General features: G+C 44.4%; 1 protein-coding gene across 1 annotated transcript in view; it reads right to left on the bottom strand.

Annotated features, from left to right (window-relative positions):
* The window catches only part of EBF2 (EBF transcription factor 2), a 217,922-nt gene that overhangs the window by 151,430 nt on the left and 45,958 nt on the right, over nt 1–20,534 (bottom strand). Inside the window, exon 6 of the mRNA XM_013005913.2 lies at nt 20,152–20,164. Within this exon, the coding sequence (XP_012861367.1) occupies nt 20,152–20,164 (13 nt within the window). The remainder of the gene's footprint in view (nt 1–20,151; nt 20,165–20,534) is intronic.

Here is a 20,534-nt window from a genome sequence, read left to right as displayed (position 1 = left end):
GGTATCGATGTCAACTTAAAAATCAGAAACTTTGCTCGGTGAACTTACTCCTTCCACGTCATGGTGTGTTAAGATCCCCTCGAGTTAGAGGAGAAAAGTAGGGGGCAGAGTCAGTGTATACTGTCGAAGAGGAAATACTTTGAGGACACGATGGCCAGAAAAGTGGAGTGACTTGAAGGATGTCACCCGTGTCACTTGCCTGTGTGCATGGAGCAAGTGCATGTGCGTGCTGCTGTGTATATTTCCACCAAAAACTGAAAGGAAAGGCTCTCCCTTCAAAAAACGAATGCTAAGCATGTAGGAGTACAGTCTAAAGGCGGGCGGTAGGCATGCCCACTCCGTGCTGGGCCACATGTAACCCTGTCTGTGGGGCGGGATTCCAGGGCCAGGGGGGGCTCTGTGCGCGCGTGCACGGCCGGTACACAGCATGCACACAGGCGCCAACGGAAATCGAGATCAATCATTTCCGGAATGGGACATCTAGGAGGAGCCACTTCGCCCAAATTGATGAAGACGGTGACGCTGCTGCTTCCCTGGAAGCTATTGGCTCACGTCAAGGGAGTGCCAGGTTTACACATGGTTGCATTAACCATATAATTAAAAGCGTATGTAAATAGACCCCCAAATCCAAGTTAGCCGACATTTACAAGCAAACAAGGCTGCACCTCAGAAACCCCCAGTTTCCAGGCGCTGACAATGGGCCGACGTCCCTTCTGCGGACATTTGCGGTGTCTTTCCTCCAGCAGAAGAAACGTTTACAGATGTTTACAGAACGGATCTGCAGCTTCCCTGCCTGAGTGCTTTCAAAGATCTGTATTCACCCACCACTGAAGGTGAAAGCCGCCCCTACTCCCCACAAGAAATCACTGCTGTAAAGAAGCGAAGGTCAAGGGTCCCTCCTCCAGCCTCCAGGTCTCAGGGGCAGTAAGGAGATATGGGGCTTTATATGTGAAAAGTGACAAAAGAGAACTCCGCAAACCAGGGGCGTCACCCAGGAGGAATGTTGCCGGGTTGGGAATTAACCAGTAGGATCCGAGCCTCCACTGCCCCCCAAGCCTCCACTGCCCCCGCCACAAAGCCCCCCAGCGGCTCCACGTAGTCAGTCCCTCTCACTCTCTGCCAGTGCTGCCTTATAAAACTCAACCTGGAAAAAAAAAAACAAAAAAACTCAACCTGTTGCCAGGGCAACGAGTCGGACTCCTAGGGGAACTGACCCCACAGGGACCCCAAGGCTGTAATCCTCACAAAAGCAGGCTGCCTCACCCTGTTCCCCTAGGAGGGGCTGATGGGTTTGAACCTCTGTCCTCTTAGCAGCCCACTGCCCAACCACTGAGCCACCAAGGCTCCTTACACCAAGCAATATGTGCCCTTTAAATGAGCTGGGAATGTAGCAGCCTGCTACCCTGCAATGCCCAATGGCTCCATAGACAGCGCACAGTGCAACAGCCCATTTCTTCACACAGGATGCACACATAAAATCTCAGCATACTCCATTAGTAAATGCAGGTGGTAGGCCTCCGGAGACGGAGGTAGGATAAATGGTCCAGGGAACTGGAGAGTTTGTTGTCCAGCATCAACTTGGCTCCTAATGAGAAAGCCAGACACTCACTAGAGAAGCCAGGCTCTTATATGGGAGGAAAAGCGCTCGAGCTGCCTCTAACTAGTTGTGTGACCCTGGGTGGGTCATTCAGCCTCTTCAGGTTTCTGTTTCCTTCCCTATAAAGCAGGGCTAACAGAGCCTGGTGGCTCAATACTCAAGGGCGGGGCTGCTGACTGAAAGGTTGGAGGTTCAAATCCAGCAGCTGCGCTACAGCAGAAAGATCCAGCAGTCTGCTTGTGTGAAGACCACAGACTTGAAAGACCTCAGAGAGCAGGTCTTCTCCATTCTGTAGGGTTGTGGTGAGTTGGAATTGATGGAGTGGGTTTGGTTTTTTGTTGGTGGTGGTTGGTTGTTGGTTGGTTGATGTTTGTTTTGGGGTTTTTTTGGCTAAAACTCATTGTAAAACCAATCCCATCCAAATCCATGGCCATTCGGTCAATGCTGACTTCATAGTAACCCTGTAGGATCGTGTGGAACAGCCCCTGGGTTTCCAAAACTGTAACTCTGTGTCAATAGAAAGCCTCATCTTAGGGTGGCTGGTGGTGTCAAACAGCTGACCTTGCAGTTATTAACCCAACCCATAACCACTACACCACCAGGGCTCCTATTCATTGTAAAGTCCCCGATATTCTCTGAGTGCTGTTCTTGGACCAGCCAGGATTTTTCTTTTTTTCAAAAGCAACAGCTCTAAGTCAATTCCACCCCATGGACCCCAACGTGTGTCAGAGGAGAATGGTGCTCAGTAGGGTTCTCAAGAGCTGAATTGCCATAAATAGAGTGCCAGCCCTTTCCTCCAAGGCTTGAACCTCCCCTACCTTTTGGTTAGCAGCTGAGCAAACCATTTGCACCACCCAGAAGCTCCTCCAGCCAGATCAGGAGAAATTAAGGGGTACAAAAAATACTGGGTATTTAAAAGCAAGGTGAGCTATTGTAAGAGATCTTTCAACGTTACACAGCAGCAGGATCACATTCATTCATATGCATGTACTTGGTGAGGTCCTAATGTGCTGTTACCAAAAACCATGCCTCTTGGTCTCATGAAGCTTCCATTTCAGCTCACCAGGTGTGTCCGTGCCTATCAGGTGCCGACTAGAGTGTTGACTCAGACCTGAGTGGGGCCACCTTCCTGGACTCTGTTCATGCTATGCCCCTGCACGGAACACTCCCCATAAACAAGGAGGCTTCAAAACGTCCACAAGAAAATGGAGTTAAAAGACCATGGAATTTTTCTTTACAGCCCCCTCATATTGAAACTCCACCCACATTTCAACTCCCAGATCCTTAGGGAAGTTTCCGCTCCCATCCCACAGTCCAGTCTGACTTTCCCCTTCTCTGGGCTGCAGTATGTCTAGGAGTGGTGTGGCATCTGAAGCCCTACACTTGGTAAATTGCTACAAAGAATCTGAAAAATTGTCACCCAAGCTAGATGATTAACTCTGCAAAGATGAGGACTGTCCCCATCTTTTTGCCATGCCCTCGAGGCCACCCACCCCAGGTTCTCAGTCACCTACTCTTTGCGTGATACCTGACTGTGTGAAAAATATCCATTGGCCCCAGTGTGTTGTTTTCTGGTAATCTGAGAGTTGATATCTATTTCACACTGGTTTGGTTTGGGATTTTTAAATTTTTAAAATTAAATTAGTACACACTTTTAAGATGGCCAATCCTGCACAATTGATGGGGGGAGGGAAGACCTTGCTAACATGTTAGTTCCTTGGGTGGTATATTATTCTGTGGTTTATAATAGACAGGGTTGGAGAAATTTCCCAAGACGGGGGCCAGTGGTTTTCAAACTTTTAAAAACAGCTGGACTCTTTTGTTAATATCTTACACAGAAGCCAATGGACATAATGGAGATAACTGTTACAAAGCACTAAGATCGGCACCCATTGCCAAAGCCACATGAGGTGGAAGTCAAGCCCTTGCTTGATGTTCCACCCTCGTTCCCATGAGCTCTGGAACACTCCTCTGTACCCTACTAGGCTCTACTGTGCACACACAAAATGCACTCGACTTCATCCTAAGGAACCCTCGTGGCACAGTGATTAAGCACTCCACTGCTCACTGAAAGGTTGGTGGTTCGAACTCACCACCCATTCCATGGGCAAGAGAAGTGACTGTCTGCTTCCACATTAAACCCTCTGGCATACAGTTGAACTCAACTCCCACTGACCCAAATGGACAGATTAGAACTGCCCCCACAGGGCTTCTGTATCTTTCTCCCAAAGTTGTTTGAAGCTGTTGTTTAAACCAACACACCCTTCGGTTAGCTGCCAAATGCTTAGCCACTGTACCACCAGTGTAGGAAACCCTATTCGGGCATTCTACTCTGTCCTAGAGTATCACCGCGAGTTGGAATCAATTTGACAACAACGAATTTTTTGTCTGGGTTTAGCCTTTAACTTGAATTTTCCTACAGTTCATGCTAATGAGTATCTTTCTCTTAAAAATAGATGGGAAGGATAAGACCCAAAACATAGAAGTAAGGCATTGGGAAAGCAATGATGTGGGCATCTTATTTGCTAAAGTTTATCTGGTAGTTTCGAACTCCTGACCCTGAGTTTAGCATTCCAGTGAATAACCCCTCTGTAACCAGGGATCCCATAAACGTCTTCATAGTCAATACAATAAAGCCCTTACCGAGAACTTAACTGTGTGTGCAGACATTGAGTGCTACTATCATTTTTCCCCAGTTTATAGGTGAGGAAACTGAAACATAGAGGTGTTCAGGAGCTTGCCCAAGTCACACAGTTGATAAGTAGTTATGTTGGGATTTGAACCCAAATAGTCTTAAGAATCTTCCTCTTAATCACTCTGCTACCCTCTACCAACTCTTTCTTCATAGGTATTTTTAAGACTTTAAAGAAATAACTCTCATACCATCTTTTACTTGCTCAAAGTTTAGTTTTCTAATAACTTTTATGAATTACATCACTTCTGAGCCTTTTAATGAATATGAGGATTAGCACCTCAGTTCTTCAGCTAAGGAAACAGAGAGGTGAAAAGGCCAATTGTTGTCCAGAAGAACCCAGTCAAATAAAACCTGGGTCTCGTGACCTCTAAGTTCAGTGGGTCTATATCATGATAAACATACTGTTGGTCCATTGCAATTCACAGTAACCCTGTACCACAGAGTAAACCCACCTCACAGGGATCTGACACTGTCTATCTTTATGGAAGCAGACAGCTTCCTCCTTCTCCTGTGGCTGATGGCTTTGAACCACTAACCTTTTACTTAGTCCAACACTTAATACATTGCACCACCAGGATGCCTTTATACCTTGGCACTTCTCTATAAACCAGATGTTGGAAAAATCCTATCCTCATTCTAATGTCCCACCAGAAAGCTTTTACTGTGATCTATAGAAACTCCTCCTTTGGGGGTTTTCAAGCCATTTCCAAGCACTCTTGGGCTCTGAGTAATAGCCATTGTCAACAGACATATAATCAATCTCACAATTACATGTTACAGTAATCCGGGAACACACACACAAATCATCCTCATCATCAGCTGTTGAGGACATTTACCAATCTTCCATGTCTTTCCTTTATTATTTTATAGCGAGTCTTATAATTCACTGAATTCTTTCATAACACATGCATTTTCCAAGGACAGCTTACTGGTACCCAAGGGTTTTGCAAGAGCCCCAGCATCTCAGGATATTATTGTCTGTGGATCCCAGCCTGGCCCTTCCAGTCTATACATCCACTTGGCCAGTCTCTGGATAACTGGTTAGGAAGTATGGCTAGGTGGGAAAATAGAAAGGGCGGGGTACATCGCTTACCCTAGAAATGCCAACAATCCTTCACACACCAAAGAGCTGCCCATGGGGCTGCAACAACCAAGGCTTCACCAGTCCCTGTGACATGCCGCTCATGGTGAACTCGCTACACACACACTGAAGTATATCACAGAATCAAATATACATACATATATGTCAATGAGCTTTAGAAATCTATGAACAACAGGACCGATGGTTCTGGAGGGACAAGGGAGAGGGGGAGGCAGGGGAAAGGAAGTGGGGGTTAACAAACCCAGGGAAAAGGGAACAACAAGTAATCCAAAATTGGTGGCAAGGAGGGTGTTGGAGGCCTGGTATGGTGTGATCAAGGGTAATGTAAACGAGAGGAATTACTGAAACCCAAATGAAGGCTGAGCATGATAGTGGGACAAGAGGAAAGTCAAAGGAAATAGAGGAAAGAACTAGGAGGCAGAGGGCATTTATACAGGTCTAAATACAGGCATGTACATATGTAAATATATTTATATATAACGATGGGGAAAGAGATCTAGGTACATATATTTATAGGATTAGTATTAAGGTAGCAGATGGACATTAGGCCTCTACTCAAGTACTCCCTCAATGCAAGAACACTTTGTTCTATTAACCTGGTATTCCATGATGCTCACCTTCCTGACAGGATCACTGAAGACAAAGTGGGTGCATAAGCAAATGTGGTGAAGAAAGCTGATGGAGCCCAGCTATCAAAAGATATAGCATCTGGGGTCTTAAAACAGCTTGAAGATAAACAAGCTGCCATCTAGCTCAGAAGCAACAAAGCCCACATGGAAGAAGCACACCAGCCTGTGTGATCATGAGGTGTCGATGGGATCAGGTATCAGGCATCAAAGAACAAAAAATCATATCATTGTGAATGAGGGGGAGTGCGGGGTGAGGACCCAAAGCCCATCTGTAGGCAACTGGACACCCCCTTACAGAAGAGTCACGGGGAAGAGACGAGCCAGTCAGGGTGATTGTTGTAATGATGAAACACACAACTTTCCTCTAGTTATTTAATGCTTCCTCCTCCCCACTATCATGATCCCAATTCTACCTTGCAAATCCAGCAAGACCCAGAGGACATACACTGGTACAGATAGGAACTGGAAACACAGGGAATCCAGGACAGATAAACCCCTTAGGAACAGTGATAAGAGTGGTGATACCAGGAGGGTGGAGGGAAGGTGGGGTAGAAAGGGGGACCCGATCACAAGGATCTACATATAACCCCCTACCTGGGGGACAGACAACAGAAAGTGGGTGAAGGGAGATGTCAGACAGTGTAAGACATGACAAAATAATAATAATTTATAAATTATCAAGGGTTCATGAGGGAGGGGGAGCAGGGAGGGAGGGGTAAATGAGGAGCTGATACCAAGGGCTCAAGTATAAAGAAAATATTTTGAGAATGATGATGGCAACAAACATACAAATGTGCTTGACACAGTGGATGTAAATATGGATTATGATAAGAGTTGTATGAGCCCCCAATAAAATGATTTAACAGAAAAGAAATATATCAACATAGAAATGAGTGTGGATATGTGTATTGATAAACATTTCACTTGCAAAAAAGAGAGAGACAGAGAGAAAGAAAGCCTCTTTGGGATGTCACTATTTGAACAGAAACATATCAAATCCTGTGGGAGAGAAACAAGAGAAATGGAAGCATTATCAGCTTTCAATCCATCAATAAACCAATCCGCTCATATTTATGAGTAACTTTCCATGTTGCTGGCACTATGCTGAGTCACAGAAATGGAGAAGAAATATGACACCATCCAGCAAGGAATGGACAATCCATTTGGACAAAGAGTTATCAAAACATTTTATATCTTCTCAACTTGCTTTATGTTTTACACAATGTATTTGCAAACATCATCCCCTAACGTGGTCCACAAGACATCTGTTACTATCCCTGTTTTCCAGATGAGGAAACTGAGGTGCAAAATGCATCCAAATCCACAAACCACAGGAGCCCACGCTGGTGCATCAAGACAAGACTAGCACATGGAAGCTGAACTAAGAACCTAAGGCAGGCACCCCAGTTCCATGACCTGGAGGGGAAGCAGGAATTTAGAGCCAAGAACACTTGACTTAAAGTCAACAAACCAAGTTCTAGCATTTGCTGGTAAAATACAAACACACACACACACATATCTTTACAATATATAGATATAACTTTACAAAAATCCTTAGTATCTTTGAGTCTCGATTTTCTTCCATTGGATAATGGCAGCTACTTCCCTTGGTTCCTTGTAAGGATTTGAGGAAACGGTGTATGTGTCGAAGTTTTTGAAAAATTAAATATACCTGGTTAGTTATTAGGAGCCCTGGTGGAGCATACTGGCTATTCATTGGGCTGGTAACTACAAAGTCAACAGTTCAAAACCACCAACTGCTCTGAGGAAGAAAGAGGAGGCTTTCTACTCCCGTAACGAGTTAACGGTCTCGGAGACCACATGGGCCTTTCTACTTGGCTTTCTAGAATCGCTGAGTATGAATGAACTCAATGGCAGTGAGTTGGGCTTTTTTGGGATGCAAGACCAAGCTCGAAGTCTTTTCAATGACTTGAAAGTGGCACGCACAGCAAGTGCAAGTGACAGAAGGACCTGTTGCCAGTTCGAGTTGTCCGGAAGGCTGACATTCAAAACCCAGAGCCTGCCAGTGTATGAGACGATGGTTCTTCCACATCCACCTAAACCAAGGGTTTGAATGTCAGAGACATTATCTCACTCAGCTTCATGTATCTGAGACATTTGAAAATAAAAATAATTCAGATATACGGCAAATGGTTTGAAGAGGATTCTCTCCACACTTGGGGCAGAGAATGGTTTGAAGAGGATTCTCTCCACACTTGGGGCAGAGAATCCTCTGCCCCAAACCACTGATCGTTGAGTCCATTCTGACCCAAGGTGACCTCCTGGGTGCCAAAGTAGAACTGTATCCCATCAGGTTTTCAATAGCTGGTTTTTCAGAAATAGATCACCAGGCCTTTCTTCCAAGGTGCCTGTGCCTAGAATTGAATCTCCAACCTGGCAGTGAGCAGCCTAAAGTATTAACCATTTCCAACACCCAGGAATTCCTTCTATACTTAAAAGTAGTTTAAATGTTGACCCCGGTCTCTTCCCAGCACTCCTGCAATAGAAGTGTGTTCCGTGTTCCATGATTGGAATGACTGGGAAAGCGGAAAGACAGTCCCTTCACCAGCTTAGCTCGCTTGCTCTCTGGGCTGGAGTCCGATGGTTTGTCTTGCTCCTAGACTTACCAGTAAGTAAACGTTATCTGGAGCAGCAGAAACCTGCCAGGAAGCTTTCCACTGGGGGTTAATGGTTTTTCTCTCCGCCAGTTCACTTGGCCTAGAGGTCAACTTCTAGAGCCTAAAACTGCATTAGGATTCGCCTGGGAATTCAGTCCCCCGTGGCTCTCTCCTGTCATCTCCTATTTCCAGCCTCAGAGGTTGCAGCTAGAAAAGGAAGCCTAACATCAGGAGAAAACAATCGACATTTCTCAGCACCCTGTAGGTGTACAATAATTCCTACTGAAAGCATATGTTTCCACATATGTGCCTGTGTGTCCTCAGCCACATGTATGTACACAACACAGTGTTCTGCATGCACCCACACTCATAGGCGCCCAATCAGTAGACCCACTCCTCTAAAAGCACAGTTCCCCCTCTGCATTTAAAATACTCTTCACAGGTACTGTATGAGTACTTTACATGCATAGTAAATGATCACAGAGATATCCGATAAGTGGGAATTTCATGTGATCATATATAATATTCTTTTAGACAGGAAAATTTAAATGTTGAGGATCAGCCAAGAACCCTCCTCCAAGTGAATGTGAAATGAAAAATTAAAAGTAAACCTGCTTGGGGTCAAGCAGTGATGTTCCGATTCTTGTATAGTGTGCTGTCAGAAATAGACAAAAATGTGCCACCTCCAGAATGGAAGCCAAATCCTCTGTGTGTTTAAGCCAAGAGAAGGGAAATGGGTTGTCCTGACCACCACAACACACTAGCTTGGAAACATTAAATTGACTCAGCCCATGTTTTATTAGACACAGCTTAACAACTCTGAGTTTACAAAACTCAGCCAAACTGCATCAGGCTTCAGCATAAACTTTTGCTAACTAGCCCACATAATTCCCATATGCTATGAGATGTTGTTTGAGCCAACTCTGTACCTTATAATTATAAACACACGTCTTTCAGCTCTTCTGTGTATTCTTTCCAGGCAGAACGGAAATATGTCACTTAAATTAGCACTTGGAGTACAGAATGGGTGCCAAATTTGGGTTAGCGCAAACAGGGTAAATAAAGCAGCAACCAAATTAAAATGGTAAAATAAACTTCTTTATGCTCCAGTGGAAACTGCTAAGTCCTAGCTGAATGGCAGCTAATGGGTCTGGGAAAAAGATATCCCTCAAACTGTAGCTCTTGGCTCTTGGATAAGGTTTCCTCATCCAAGGATCTCGAAGCAATTTCTTGCAAAACTCAAGTGATGTGGGGGTGGGGGGGTGGTGGACACTATTTCTTCTGCTGTCATTTTTCTGCACCATTCCCACCCAATCATACTAAGAAGCTGTATCTTTTCATCCTTCTGTTGCTCATCAGGAGAGGGGGAGATGGTAGAGGAATAAATGAAGGCAAATCATGAGAACGCTTGGCAAAAGCCACAGAACTAGAGAATCGTGGAGAATTCCCATCACAAAGCGGCCCCCCACTGGAAGCCGGTGGGCCTGCCCTGTGGAACTGTGCTCCAGCTGTTGGGGTGCCTACATGTTTCAGGGTCTGAGCTGGGGGTCCTCTTACACATGATCTCACTTTCCCCCCAACACAACCCTGTGGGGCAGCAGTTATTATTTCCATTGTGCAGATGAGGAAATTAAGTCATGGAGAACTGGGGTAATTTGCTCAAGAGCTATCTCACAGGTTGAAGTGAACCAGCCACAGCTGAGCCCAGAGTGAGATTGTGCCCCACAAGACACTGAAGGTACATTGAGAATGGAGTGTGTGCTAGCAACAAAAGAGTGGGGGGGGAGAAGGAAGTGGAGGGAAGAAGAAGAAAAAAGAAGGGAAGAGGGTTGGTTCTCAGCAGATTTATTCCTCGTGGTAAATGCTATACAACAACAGGAAGATAGGTAGGCCGGCTGTGGCTTAAACATACAGCGGAAAACTACTTGGCAGTCAAAAAGGAACCGTGAGCAATATGAATGAGTCTTGAAGGCATTAGGCTGAGTGAAAGAGGCCTCCAGACAAGGAAGACCATTCGTTCATGTGACTGTCTAGAGAGGATAAACTGAATCCAGAGTGAGAGGTATGGGGACAATGGTGGTTTTTAAAGGGGTGTGTGAGGGCAGGGATTGGTTAAGAAGAGGCGATTGTCTGAGGGAGGTAATTGGGAAAGTCTTTTGGTGGAAAGGATGGAGTGGATTCACTTCTCAGGAGTATTCATTTCTCCAAAGTCATCGCGCCATACTCTTAAGACTTGCACTTTTCATTGTCTATACATTTCACCTCTACATGAAAAAAAAAAATTTGTTATTGAACTCCAGTGAAGGATCTAGGAGGAGTCCTGGTGGGGTAGTGGTTGCACGTTGGGCTGCTAACCATAAGGTCAGCAGTTTGAAGCCACCAGCCGCTCCCCAGGAGAAAGATGACGCTTTCTACTCCTGTAAAGACTCAGAGTCTCCGAAACCCACAGGGGCGGTTCTCCCCTGTCCTGTGAGTCAGCATCAACTCTGCAGCAGGGAGCGGAGGGTATGCATGCTGAAGCACTGTAGGAGAAATTGAGAGATGACATGCATCTACAACGCACTTCGAGTGTACCCAAAACACTATAGAACGACGGGTGAATAGACACCCAAGTAGATATAGCATAAAGCAAGTGGAGTAAAATATTAAAATGGCAGCGCTCTGCGAACGTCCAACCATCAAGACTCCTTTTCACTATAAATTTACCAATACAAGCATCAAGAATCTGTATCAGACTTCAAGTTCAAAACTGTTTCCAGGCAACAGCCCTCTGTGCCATCTCTCCTACTTTCTCACCACAAGACTCAGACAAAGAAAACAGAAGAACGCTCATAGGAGCACTTCGATCCAAAATGTGCCCAAAGTTAATCGGCCTCTTTTCATTTACGTTGCCATTCTGCTGGTCTAAATCATACTGTTTTACTTTCTCCGTCTCTTTAAGAGCCTCCTTGTTAACTGGTCTCCCAGTTGCACCTGGGCTGCCTGGACCCAACCTACCCTCCAATCTGTTCTTCTCCCAACAAACCAGCAAAAAAACGGAAACTGCCATGTGGAACAGCGGCACAAAAAGACGCAAAGGGAGAGACTGAAGACTTTAGTGGAGGGAAGTGTTCTGGTTTTTCTTGTTTTGTTTTTTTCCTGGAGTGAAGCAATATGAGATTTAAGAAGCTCATCATGTTCTGGGAATCAGCGATGTAAAAATTAAGGCAGTACCAGGTTTTCCCGCTGCAGCACTGGATTTCAAATACAGAGCAATGCCTAGTTTTGTGCAGACCAGAGTCTGCCCAAGCGTTGGATAGCCAATATTCTCTACCTTGAGACTTCGAAAAGGAGTCTTTGGCCTGCGAGTTGTCAGGATGTAAAGCACTTTGCATCCTTCTTGACAAAATTATTTAAATGTTAATCTAATGCCTGAAAAATCAGGCAAAGTGAAAACAGTAGCTATTCAAACATGTAGGGACTAGTTGAGCCAAGTAAGATAAAATAGTCTAAATATGGCTATGAAATGTTGAATATAAATCTTAAAAATAATTCTTCAAGAGGAGGAGGTATTGTAAAAAGGTCAAGATAATAATATTATTAAAGCTATAACTACCAAAGATTTAAAAATCATTTTGTTGGGGGGCTCTTACAGGTCTTATAATAAAGTTATCGTTTTTAAAGACTAAGAAATTGTGTACAGAAAAAGAATGTGAGGCAGGGACGACATGAAGTCAATATGGTGCTAAGTCACGCATCTCAAAGACAGAAGAAGGAACCATCTCACGCATGAGTCTTAGCAGGATATAGGCCAAACAATCCTACTGGAAAATGTTTAGATAATCAACAATGAAATTGTTTTTGTAAAGATGCATTCCAAAAATATTAGGGAAAATTAGAAGTGAAGGACTTTGGTCTATATTCAAGATGAGAGCAGACCAAGGAAATAAAAAATCAAGATGGCAGATGTATGATCCAAAAGAACAGCTCTGATGATGAATGTAAACCCTCCTATTAAAAAGGGATTGAACTGAATATTCAGATTGGAGCCAAACTATACCCAATTACAGGTTAGTCAGAAGCACGCTCAGGACAGAGTAGCACTGTCCCTGAGGGTTCCAAGCATGTCGATCTTTGTAAAAACAGACTGCCACATCTTTCTCCCGTAGAGAAGCTTCCTGGTGTGGTCAAGCCACCAAAATTGTGGTTAACAGACAAGCATTTAACCAGCGTACCAACAGGGCTCCTTGAAAATAATAAATTTGACTTATCTGCCTATCATCCTGGCCCTTTCCCTCCCCTCTTGCCCAGGTCTTGGGCTTGTCAGGTATCCCTGCACAGACCCCCTTTCTAAGGCCTGAGTGTGGCCCAGAGAGGCAGCCCGGCGCTAGGAGGAGAGAGCCAGAATCTTAGGGAGCTCTAAGAAAGACCCATAGGGAGCCCCCTTTGATGAGAGTGATGTGGAGGTGGCTTGGGAAGTGCCCAGCAGCCAGGTCAGCTTGGCAGGGCTCTGCTATGGGGTATGTGCCCTGTATCAAAAAATAAATATATGTATACATACACACATATATATGTACATAAAATGCATTGCCATTGAGTCAATTCCAACTCCTATTGACCCTGTAGAGGATTTTCCAGACTACAAATCTTTACTGGAGCAAATAGCCTCATCTTTCTCTCTCAGAGCGGCAGGTGGGTTTGAACTGCCCACCTTCTGATTGGCGGTCCAAAGCGTATCCCACAAGGCCACCAGCGCTCCTTAAAAGTGAATTATAATCATTCAAATAAATGCATCATATAAAAACATAATTGTTTAATGTTAGAATTTCAAATATGCACTCACAAAATAATTATAACTTGAAATTTATGCATACCTTATTCTTTGGCAGATAAAATAGACGTAAAATTAAGCCATGTTAGAGATGATATGAATAGCAAAATTAATAATAGCGTTCATTTTATCAGAGTCCCCCAAAGCAGAAATTCTTGAGACCATTTTCCAGCCAAAATGCAATCATTTAAATGAATCATTTTAAATTTCAACAAAAATCATCCAGTCACTTAAAAATCTAAGACTAAGAAAAAAAATTTTTTTTTAAAGAAAACAAATTTTTTTAAAATCTAAGACTAAGAATTTAAATAATATTTATGTAAAGTAAAGAATAAATGAATGAGGAATTCAACCCAGGAAGCTTGAAAATTAAATAAATCCACAGAATGCAGGACGGTAGAAATAAAAAGGTAAAAATCAAACAAAAAATAAGTAGACTTGGAAAATTTTCAAAATGTGAAAATAAATGAGAAAAACTTCTGTCAGTGAGATACTGAGAACCACGGTGGGCAAGCAAGGGGAGAGCAGAGAGCAAGCGAACACAAATGCATCTCAACAGGAGCGAGGGTCCTGACAAATTTAACCACAGCCAAAGCATAGTTCTTTGAGGTTTTCAGGAGCATCTGAAGATGCTACTGAATTCTAAAAGATGCTACTAAATTCTAAAAGATTAAATGCACTACTTTTAGAAAAACAGGACAATTTAAAATCAAAGGTCCTTAAGAAAAAGTAAACTATGTAAAACCCCAAAACCAAATTCACTGCTATCGAGTCAGTGCCACTCATAGGACAGAGCAGAACTGACCCCGTGAGTTTCTGAAAAGTAGAAGCTCTGTCTTCTCCCAAGAGCCGGCCGAGAGATTTCAAACTGCTGGCCTCGCAGTTAACAGCCCAACCCATCACCACTACACCATCACGACTCCACAAACGATGTCAGCAGAGCACTAATAATTATAAACCTGAAACCATTCTTTTGCGTGTTCTGCGCAGGCCAGAAACACACTGGAGGTTGTGGTGAATGGTGATGCCGTGCTACCTCACCAGGGATGCTGGAGACAGGCTGATTGGAACTGAACTCACAGATAGTGTTGTGAGACTCTCTCCCTCCTCCCCATTCTGTGTTGAAGTGCACTCTATGTCTTGCATGGCTCTGAAGTTCGTAGGTCACAGACATACCCTCCTTCAGAATTTTGTACAATCTTAAAACATTTCTACACTCAAATAAACTCATTCTGATGATCTCACACAGGCAGTGTAACAGAAAGACCGTTTAAACCGGGTCCAAGGTGCCTGACTTCTGGCCTGCTCCTTAGCCACTCGTTCTCCGTGCTCTTTGGTGAGTGTGATTCACTTCTAATCATGTCGTCATTCCAGAGAGCTAGCTGGGAAACACACCTGACAGAAAGGACAGCAGCGTGGGCTCTAAAGGCAGTTTCCAACGCACTCTATTCATATCTTCTTCTCCCAGCCCCTCACCCTCCTCCCCACCCTAGTCATGGTCCTTATGAGTAGACGGGCCTAGGAACGTTCCATCCACGGATAGCGTGAGACTCCTACTACATAAAATAAGGAGGCGGCATAAACCAAGTCACAAGACGCTCTGGGTATCATGACGTGACTCACAACTAACATCAAGCAATGGGAGGGAAAGAATAAAAGAATCAGATGACGGAGTGGCTCTAGCAAGATGCAGATATTGAAGTAAACAGAGAGGGGGACCGATGACACGGATCTACATATAACCCCTCCCTGGGGGATGGACAACAGAAAAGTGGGTGAAGGGAGACATCAGACAGTGTAAGATATGACAAAATAATAATTTGTAAATTATCAAGGGCTCATGAGGGAGGGGGAGCAGGGAGGGAGGGGGGAAATGAGGAGCTGATATCAAGGGCTCAAATAGAAAGAAAATGTTTTGAGAATGATGAGGGCAACAAATGTACAAATGTGCTTGACACAATGGATGGATGGATGGATTGTGATAAGAATTGTATAAGCCCGCAATAAAATGTTTTTAAAGAAATAAGAGAGAGAAAAGCAGGGTTTGAGCTGGCTCAAACGGGTTCAGTCATGGTCTGTGTTGTAAAATCAGAACAGACTAGAACTGTAAAATCTAGGTGTGTCAGAACAATAACTGGAATGGGAAAAATTACACAAGTTGAAGCATTAGAACGGGAGATTAAAGGTGTGTACCGAGGCCCTTCAGTGGCTTGCTGCAGGCTACCACAGAGAGCAGCACACATTCAAAGACACACAGTCGGCTGCCATTTTTAAGCCGGCCACTGTTGTTTCTGACTCTGCTGAACAGGAGGTGCAGTTGTTGTGAAATGAGCACGCTGCCCTTTTTTCTAGGAAGAAAACTAAGTTTCTAGCAAAATGACTTTTTAAAAAACTTCGTTGTAAATAGGGTAACATTTGCAGAGCAGATCTATTTTCCATATACAACAATTCATACATGTTCTGTTTCAGTCATTGATAGCAACCCAATGTAATATCTCATTTCTCCCATTGCCCCCTTGTGTTTTCTGTTTCCACTCCTTTGTCTTTCCTACCCATGTTTGCCTTGTGAGTTTTTCCTTGGACAAATACTGCCCTTATGATGTCAAAGGGTTGATTATTCTAAGGAGTGAATATCTCACTAGTGTTACCTTTTGCCTTACTGACTTCTCTGCTGTTTGCCTAAAGATTGAGCTACAGGCAGGAGTTCATTTCTAGACCTGAAAAGTGACTGATGACCAGAGTCTCAGAGGTTCCACCAGTCTCTAGTTAGCCAGGAAGTCAGAGTGATTGTTATTTTCTTCAGATGTTCAGTTTTGTTCCACATTTTTCTCCCACTCTGCCTCTCCAGGACTCTCTATTGTGATTTCCTGCAGGGGGGTCATCAGTGATGGCTGAGCTTAGTTGTTCTGGATTCAAGGTGTTAGCTCATCCATGTTCTCCCATTCCACTTATTGTTCCACACTCACATCTTACTGATGCAGGCCCGTTGTGGCTTTGCTTCATCAGCCATACCTCCACCTGGAAGAACTGATGCGAAGGCCAGGAGAAAAGCGAATGATGCTGAATTCACAGGAGAACACAACCTGAGTTTCCTTGCAGTATTTCAAGCAATACATGCGTTACCTGAGTACATGGATACACGGACTCCAGAAAGGAAAAAAAATACAAGAAAGAATGGCCAAGTTCCACTGGAGATCCCCTTGCAGAGGGGTCTCGGGGAGGAGATGAGCCAGTCAGGGTGCGATGCAACAATGATGAGAAATACAACCTTCCTCTAGTTCCTAAAGGTTTCCTCCCCGCTCCCACGACCATGACTCGAATTCTATCTTGCAAGACTGGCTAGACCAGAGGAGGTACACTGGTACAGATAGGAACTGAAAATACAGGGAATCCAGGACGGATGAGCCCTATAGGACCAGTGGTGTGAGTGGCAAAACAGGGAGGGTAAAGGGAGAATGGGTAGGAAAGAGGGAACCGATTACATGGAACTGTGTGTGACCTTCTCCCTGGGGGACAGACAACCGAAAAGTGGATGAAGGGAGACGTCGGACAGGGCAAGATATGACAAAATACCCATTTATAAACTATCAAGGGCTCATGCGGGAGGGGGGAGCGGGGAGGGAGGGGAAAAATGAGGACCTAATATCGGGGGTTTAAATGGAGAGAAAATGTTCTGAGAAACGATGTACAAATGCTCTTTACACAATTGATGTGTGTATGGATTGGGATAACAGTTGTATGAGCCCCTAATAAAATGTTAAAAAAAAAAAAAAAGAATGGCCAAGTTTTCAGGGAGCACATACAATATGGAGAAAAATTAAGAACGTGCCTTGTCAGTGGTAAAGTCGGATCCAAACGCTCACAGTTAGAGTGCTCTCTGCACATCTTGTGGCGTGTTCCATCTAAAGCCTATTAGTGATGTTCTCCTTTCTTCCCATTGACTTATAGTACTTTCTGCGTTGTGTTTCAGTGTCATTTAATGTCATTTTATGACTCCCCGGTTGTAAGTGTCTGAGTTTTACCAGGGCTTAGAGATTTACAGCCTATTTTAAACTCAGATAATGATGTTTAATTTGTTATTGGCTGTGTAAAGGTTAACAAAGAAATAACTCAAATTATCATCTCAGGGATAACACATTTCAAGAGGGCAATTAAGCACAGTACCTGGCATTACACAAAAGATGGATATCTCGTTACAAGGGTGCAGATGCGTTCAGAGTTCACAATACAGGAAATGCGCTCATCACCACGGGCTCTCTCTGAATAAACAAATAGCGGGTCCCACTTATCAGTGCCCCAGAGCAGCTAGCGGGGAAAGAAAAACTTTTCAAGAAAAAGGAAGATTGACATACAGCCAATTTCTGGTAGGAGAGCTGGAGAGGAAAGAAAGAAACTTAGTATTCTAGAGAAAATTAGACTGACACTACCCAAGTAAACGATTATGTTCCTCTTGGTTGTAAACAGGCCATACGAACAGGCCAGCAAAACAGACTTGTAGTCGATAGGCCCTGATGAAGAGGAAGCAAAATAAAGCATCAAAGCCAAATCGTTATTAAATAGTTTCTGAGATGAGGTGGGGTACGGGGTGGGGAAAATCCCTCGCCATAACCATTTTTGTCTCTTTTCTTCTCCTCAAAATACCTTTCCGGGGTGATTTGGCCGACATTCCACGGGTTAAGGTGGCAATGATCATGTAAATAATCTTTTTTAAAAAAAAACGAAACTCCTCAGTTAGAGATCTATTGTTTCTTCTCCAGCTCTCTCTCTCTCTGAAGTCAACCCGTAGGGGTAGCATACCTCATGCAGAATCTCTTCTGACGAGGCGTGTATTTGCCCTCCCTCAAAAAGGACTTCCTTTCCTCCCAGATTCGTTTTCCATCCTTTCTGATTCGCCCTTCGGCAGCCGTAGGCTCTCTCCTTCTGGCTTTGTTCTTTCCTGTTCTTACTTGAGCGCTAAGCTTTCTTTTCTTTTCTTGTTCCCCTTGGGCCTCCGGTCTTCCAAACCTCCCCAGGTTGTCTTTTCCATGAGACGTTCTCGGCGCCTATACCCTCCGACTTTTTCTCTTGGTCCGTCTTCTCGCCTGTCCTTCTGCCGAGTTCTCTCATCATCCCACTTCTCATGGGTACTCCCATGGCCGCGTCCTCCCGCTCCCACTACATTTCTGCAGTCTCACTTCGTTGGGGACATTCAAACCCTTCTGCATTTGGAACGTGACATTTAAGCAACGTCTCTGAGATGCAAGTTCCCCCAATTTACCTGACCTCAGAGCTCACCACAGCAACAGGGGAACTGCCCACCCGGCAGAAGACCACTGAGCATCCAGCAACTCATAAGCAGGCCATGAAAATTGCAAAAATCACAATTTTACTGTCCTAGTAAATTTCTGGAGTCCTGGAACCTCCTAAATTACAGTCAACGAGAGTCTGGCATTTCCAGGCCTGACTCCCATATCAATGCCATTCGGGGGGACTTGGGACAGGTCCAGCATTCTGTTTGGCATCGCAGCTTTTTGCTGTCAAGGGAAAGAAACCAGGGAGAACACATATGGTTTGCCACCAGGCACCACAGTTTTGGCTTGCCCAATTGACAAAGCAACAGAAACGCTAGCTACACCACCAGCGCGCGCCTCACCGAATAGCCCTGACACCGCGCACGCATATTTGGGGTCCGGTGTTAAGCCGTGTGGTCCCTATCATCTGAGCACATGCCTCCTGGAATCGGGCACCAGCAATGCACACCAGTGTTAATGGGTGAGAAAAATAAGACAGTCCAATTCAACTAACCTCTGTTGACACATAAATAAACTTTCTATTCATTTGCTTCTTTCATCAACTGGCTGTATCTTGGTACTATTACCCCCTAACAAATGGAACTGTTAGTATTTCATAAGGTTGTGTGCATTCTGGTCGTCTTGAATGTCACACCGGGGAGTGGAGTCCAGACAACACTGCCATGTGGGAATACCTGTGATCAAGGGACAGTGCATTAGCTAAGCAAACTAACCCTGGAACTGAAACATAAACAAAAGGATGAAATAAATATACAAAGTGTTCTTCCATGTGGACGTTAGCCAGGCATTTGTCCTTTAGCCAACAACAATCAACAGGCACAAGACAACTGCCAAAACAAAAAAAAATACCAGCTGAGGAGCTGGCCCAGGAGATAAATAGTAAAGAAAAGTTGTTGCATCACGGATAGGCAGCAAATGGTCCGGCTCTGGGAAGTGAGTGGTGAAGTCGAATGTAGGAGCAAGGTGGGGGGGAAAGTCAGGCCAACCCCAAGGATGGGTCCTAATGGCGAATAAAGCCTTAAGATATAAAGTTTGCTTGAGCATATGATTCCTAGCATGAGAAGCAATCACACGGCATCTGAGGCACCTGAGAAGATAGAACAAAATATATACTCAGAGATATAATAAGACATTGGGCCAGACAATGGCTCACTACGGGTTCACAAAGGGTTCACTTTCTGTCAAATACTGCCAAGCTGTTCACCCAGATGGGAAGGGGAAGGGAAGGCAAAGGGAAGTAAACATAGGCTAGTGTCTTAGAAGATTAGATCCTACCTGTACTGAGAGAGGAAGAGGGAAAAGAAGCTGATGAAAAGAAATCTGGCTAGAGGGATCTATGGAAGGAAATTTACCCCATGTTATTAGTGGTTATTCCTAACTGGGAGGGTTATATGTGACTCCCTACCCACCTGTCCCTCATAACTATAGCTTTGACTTAACATTCTCAATGGAACCTATGTAAAAGAAAATAGGTTTAATTAAACCTTTTTTATTTCATTGTGCTACCTCTTTTCATTCCTCATGCCTGCACCGCTGGTCCCCAAGCAGCCTCTGGATCCTCACAGTGCTGCTCACCTGGGAGACCAGAAAGTATGACAGAGAAAATTGGGAGGAAATCCATCGTATTTGCTAGTATTACCATGAGAAGTAAGAAAGCACCCGTCGTCTGCAGCATTAGGGTGAGAAGACCCTCAGGCCCACCCCACTGCGGCTTCACCAACACAAACATCAGTTGCCTGGGCGGCCACGAAGACTGCTCGTGGCCTCCCGTGGCCTCCCGTGTGTCCATGCA

The sequence above is a fragment of the Echinops telfairi genome, unplaced genomic scaffold (genome assembly GCF_000313985.2).
Source record: "Echinops telfairi isolate 266 unplaced genomic scaffold, ASM31398v2 ScPeMD7_9;HRSCAF=40, whole genome shotgun sequence".
Taxonomy (NCBI): Eukaryota; Metazoa; Chordata; class Mammalia; order Afrosoricida; family Tenrecidae; genus Echinops; species Echinops telfairi.
This window is presented reverse-complemented; position numbering and strand designations above follow the sequence as displayed.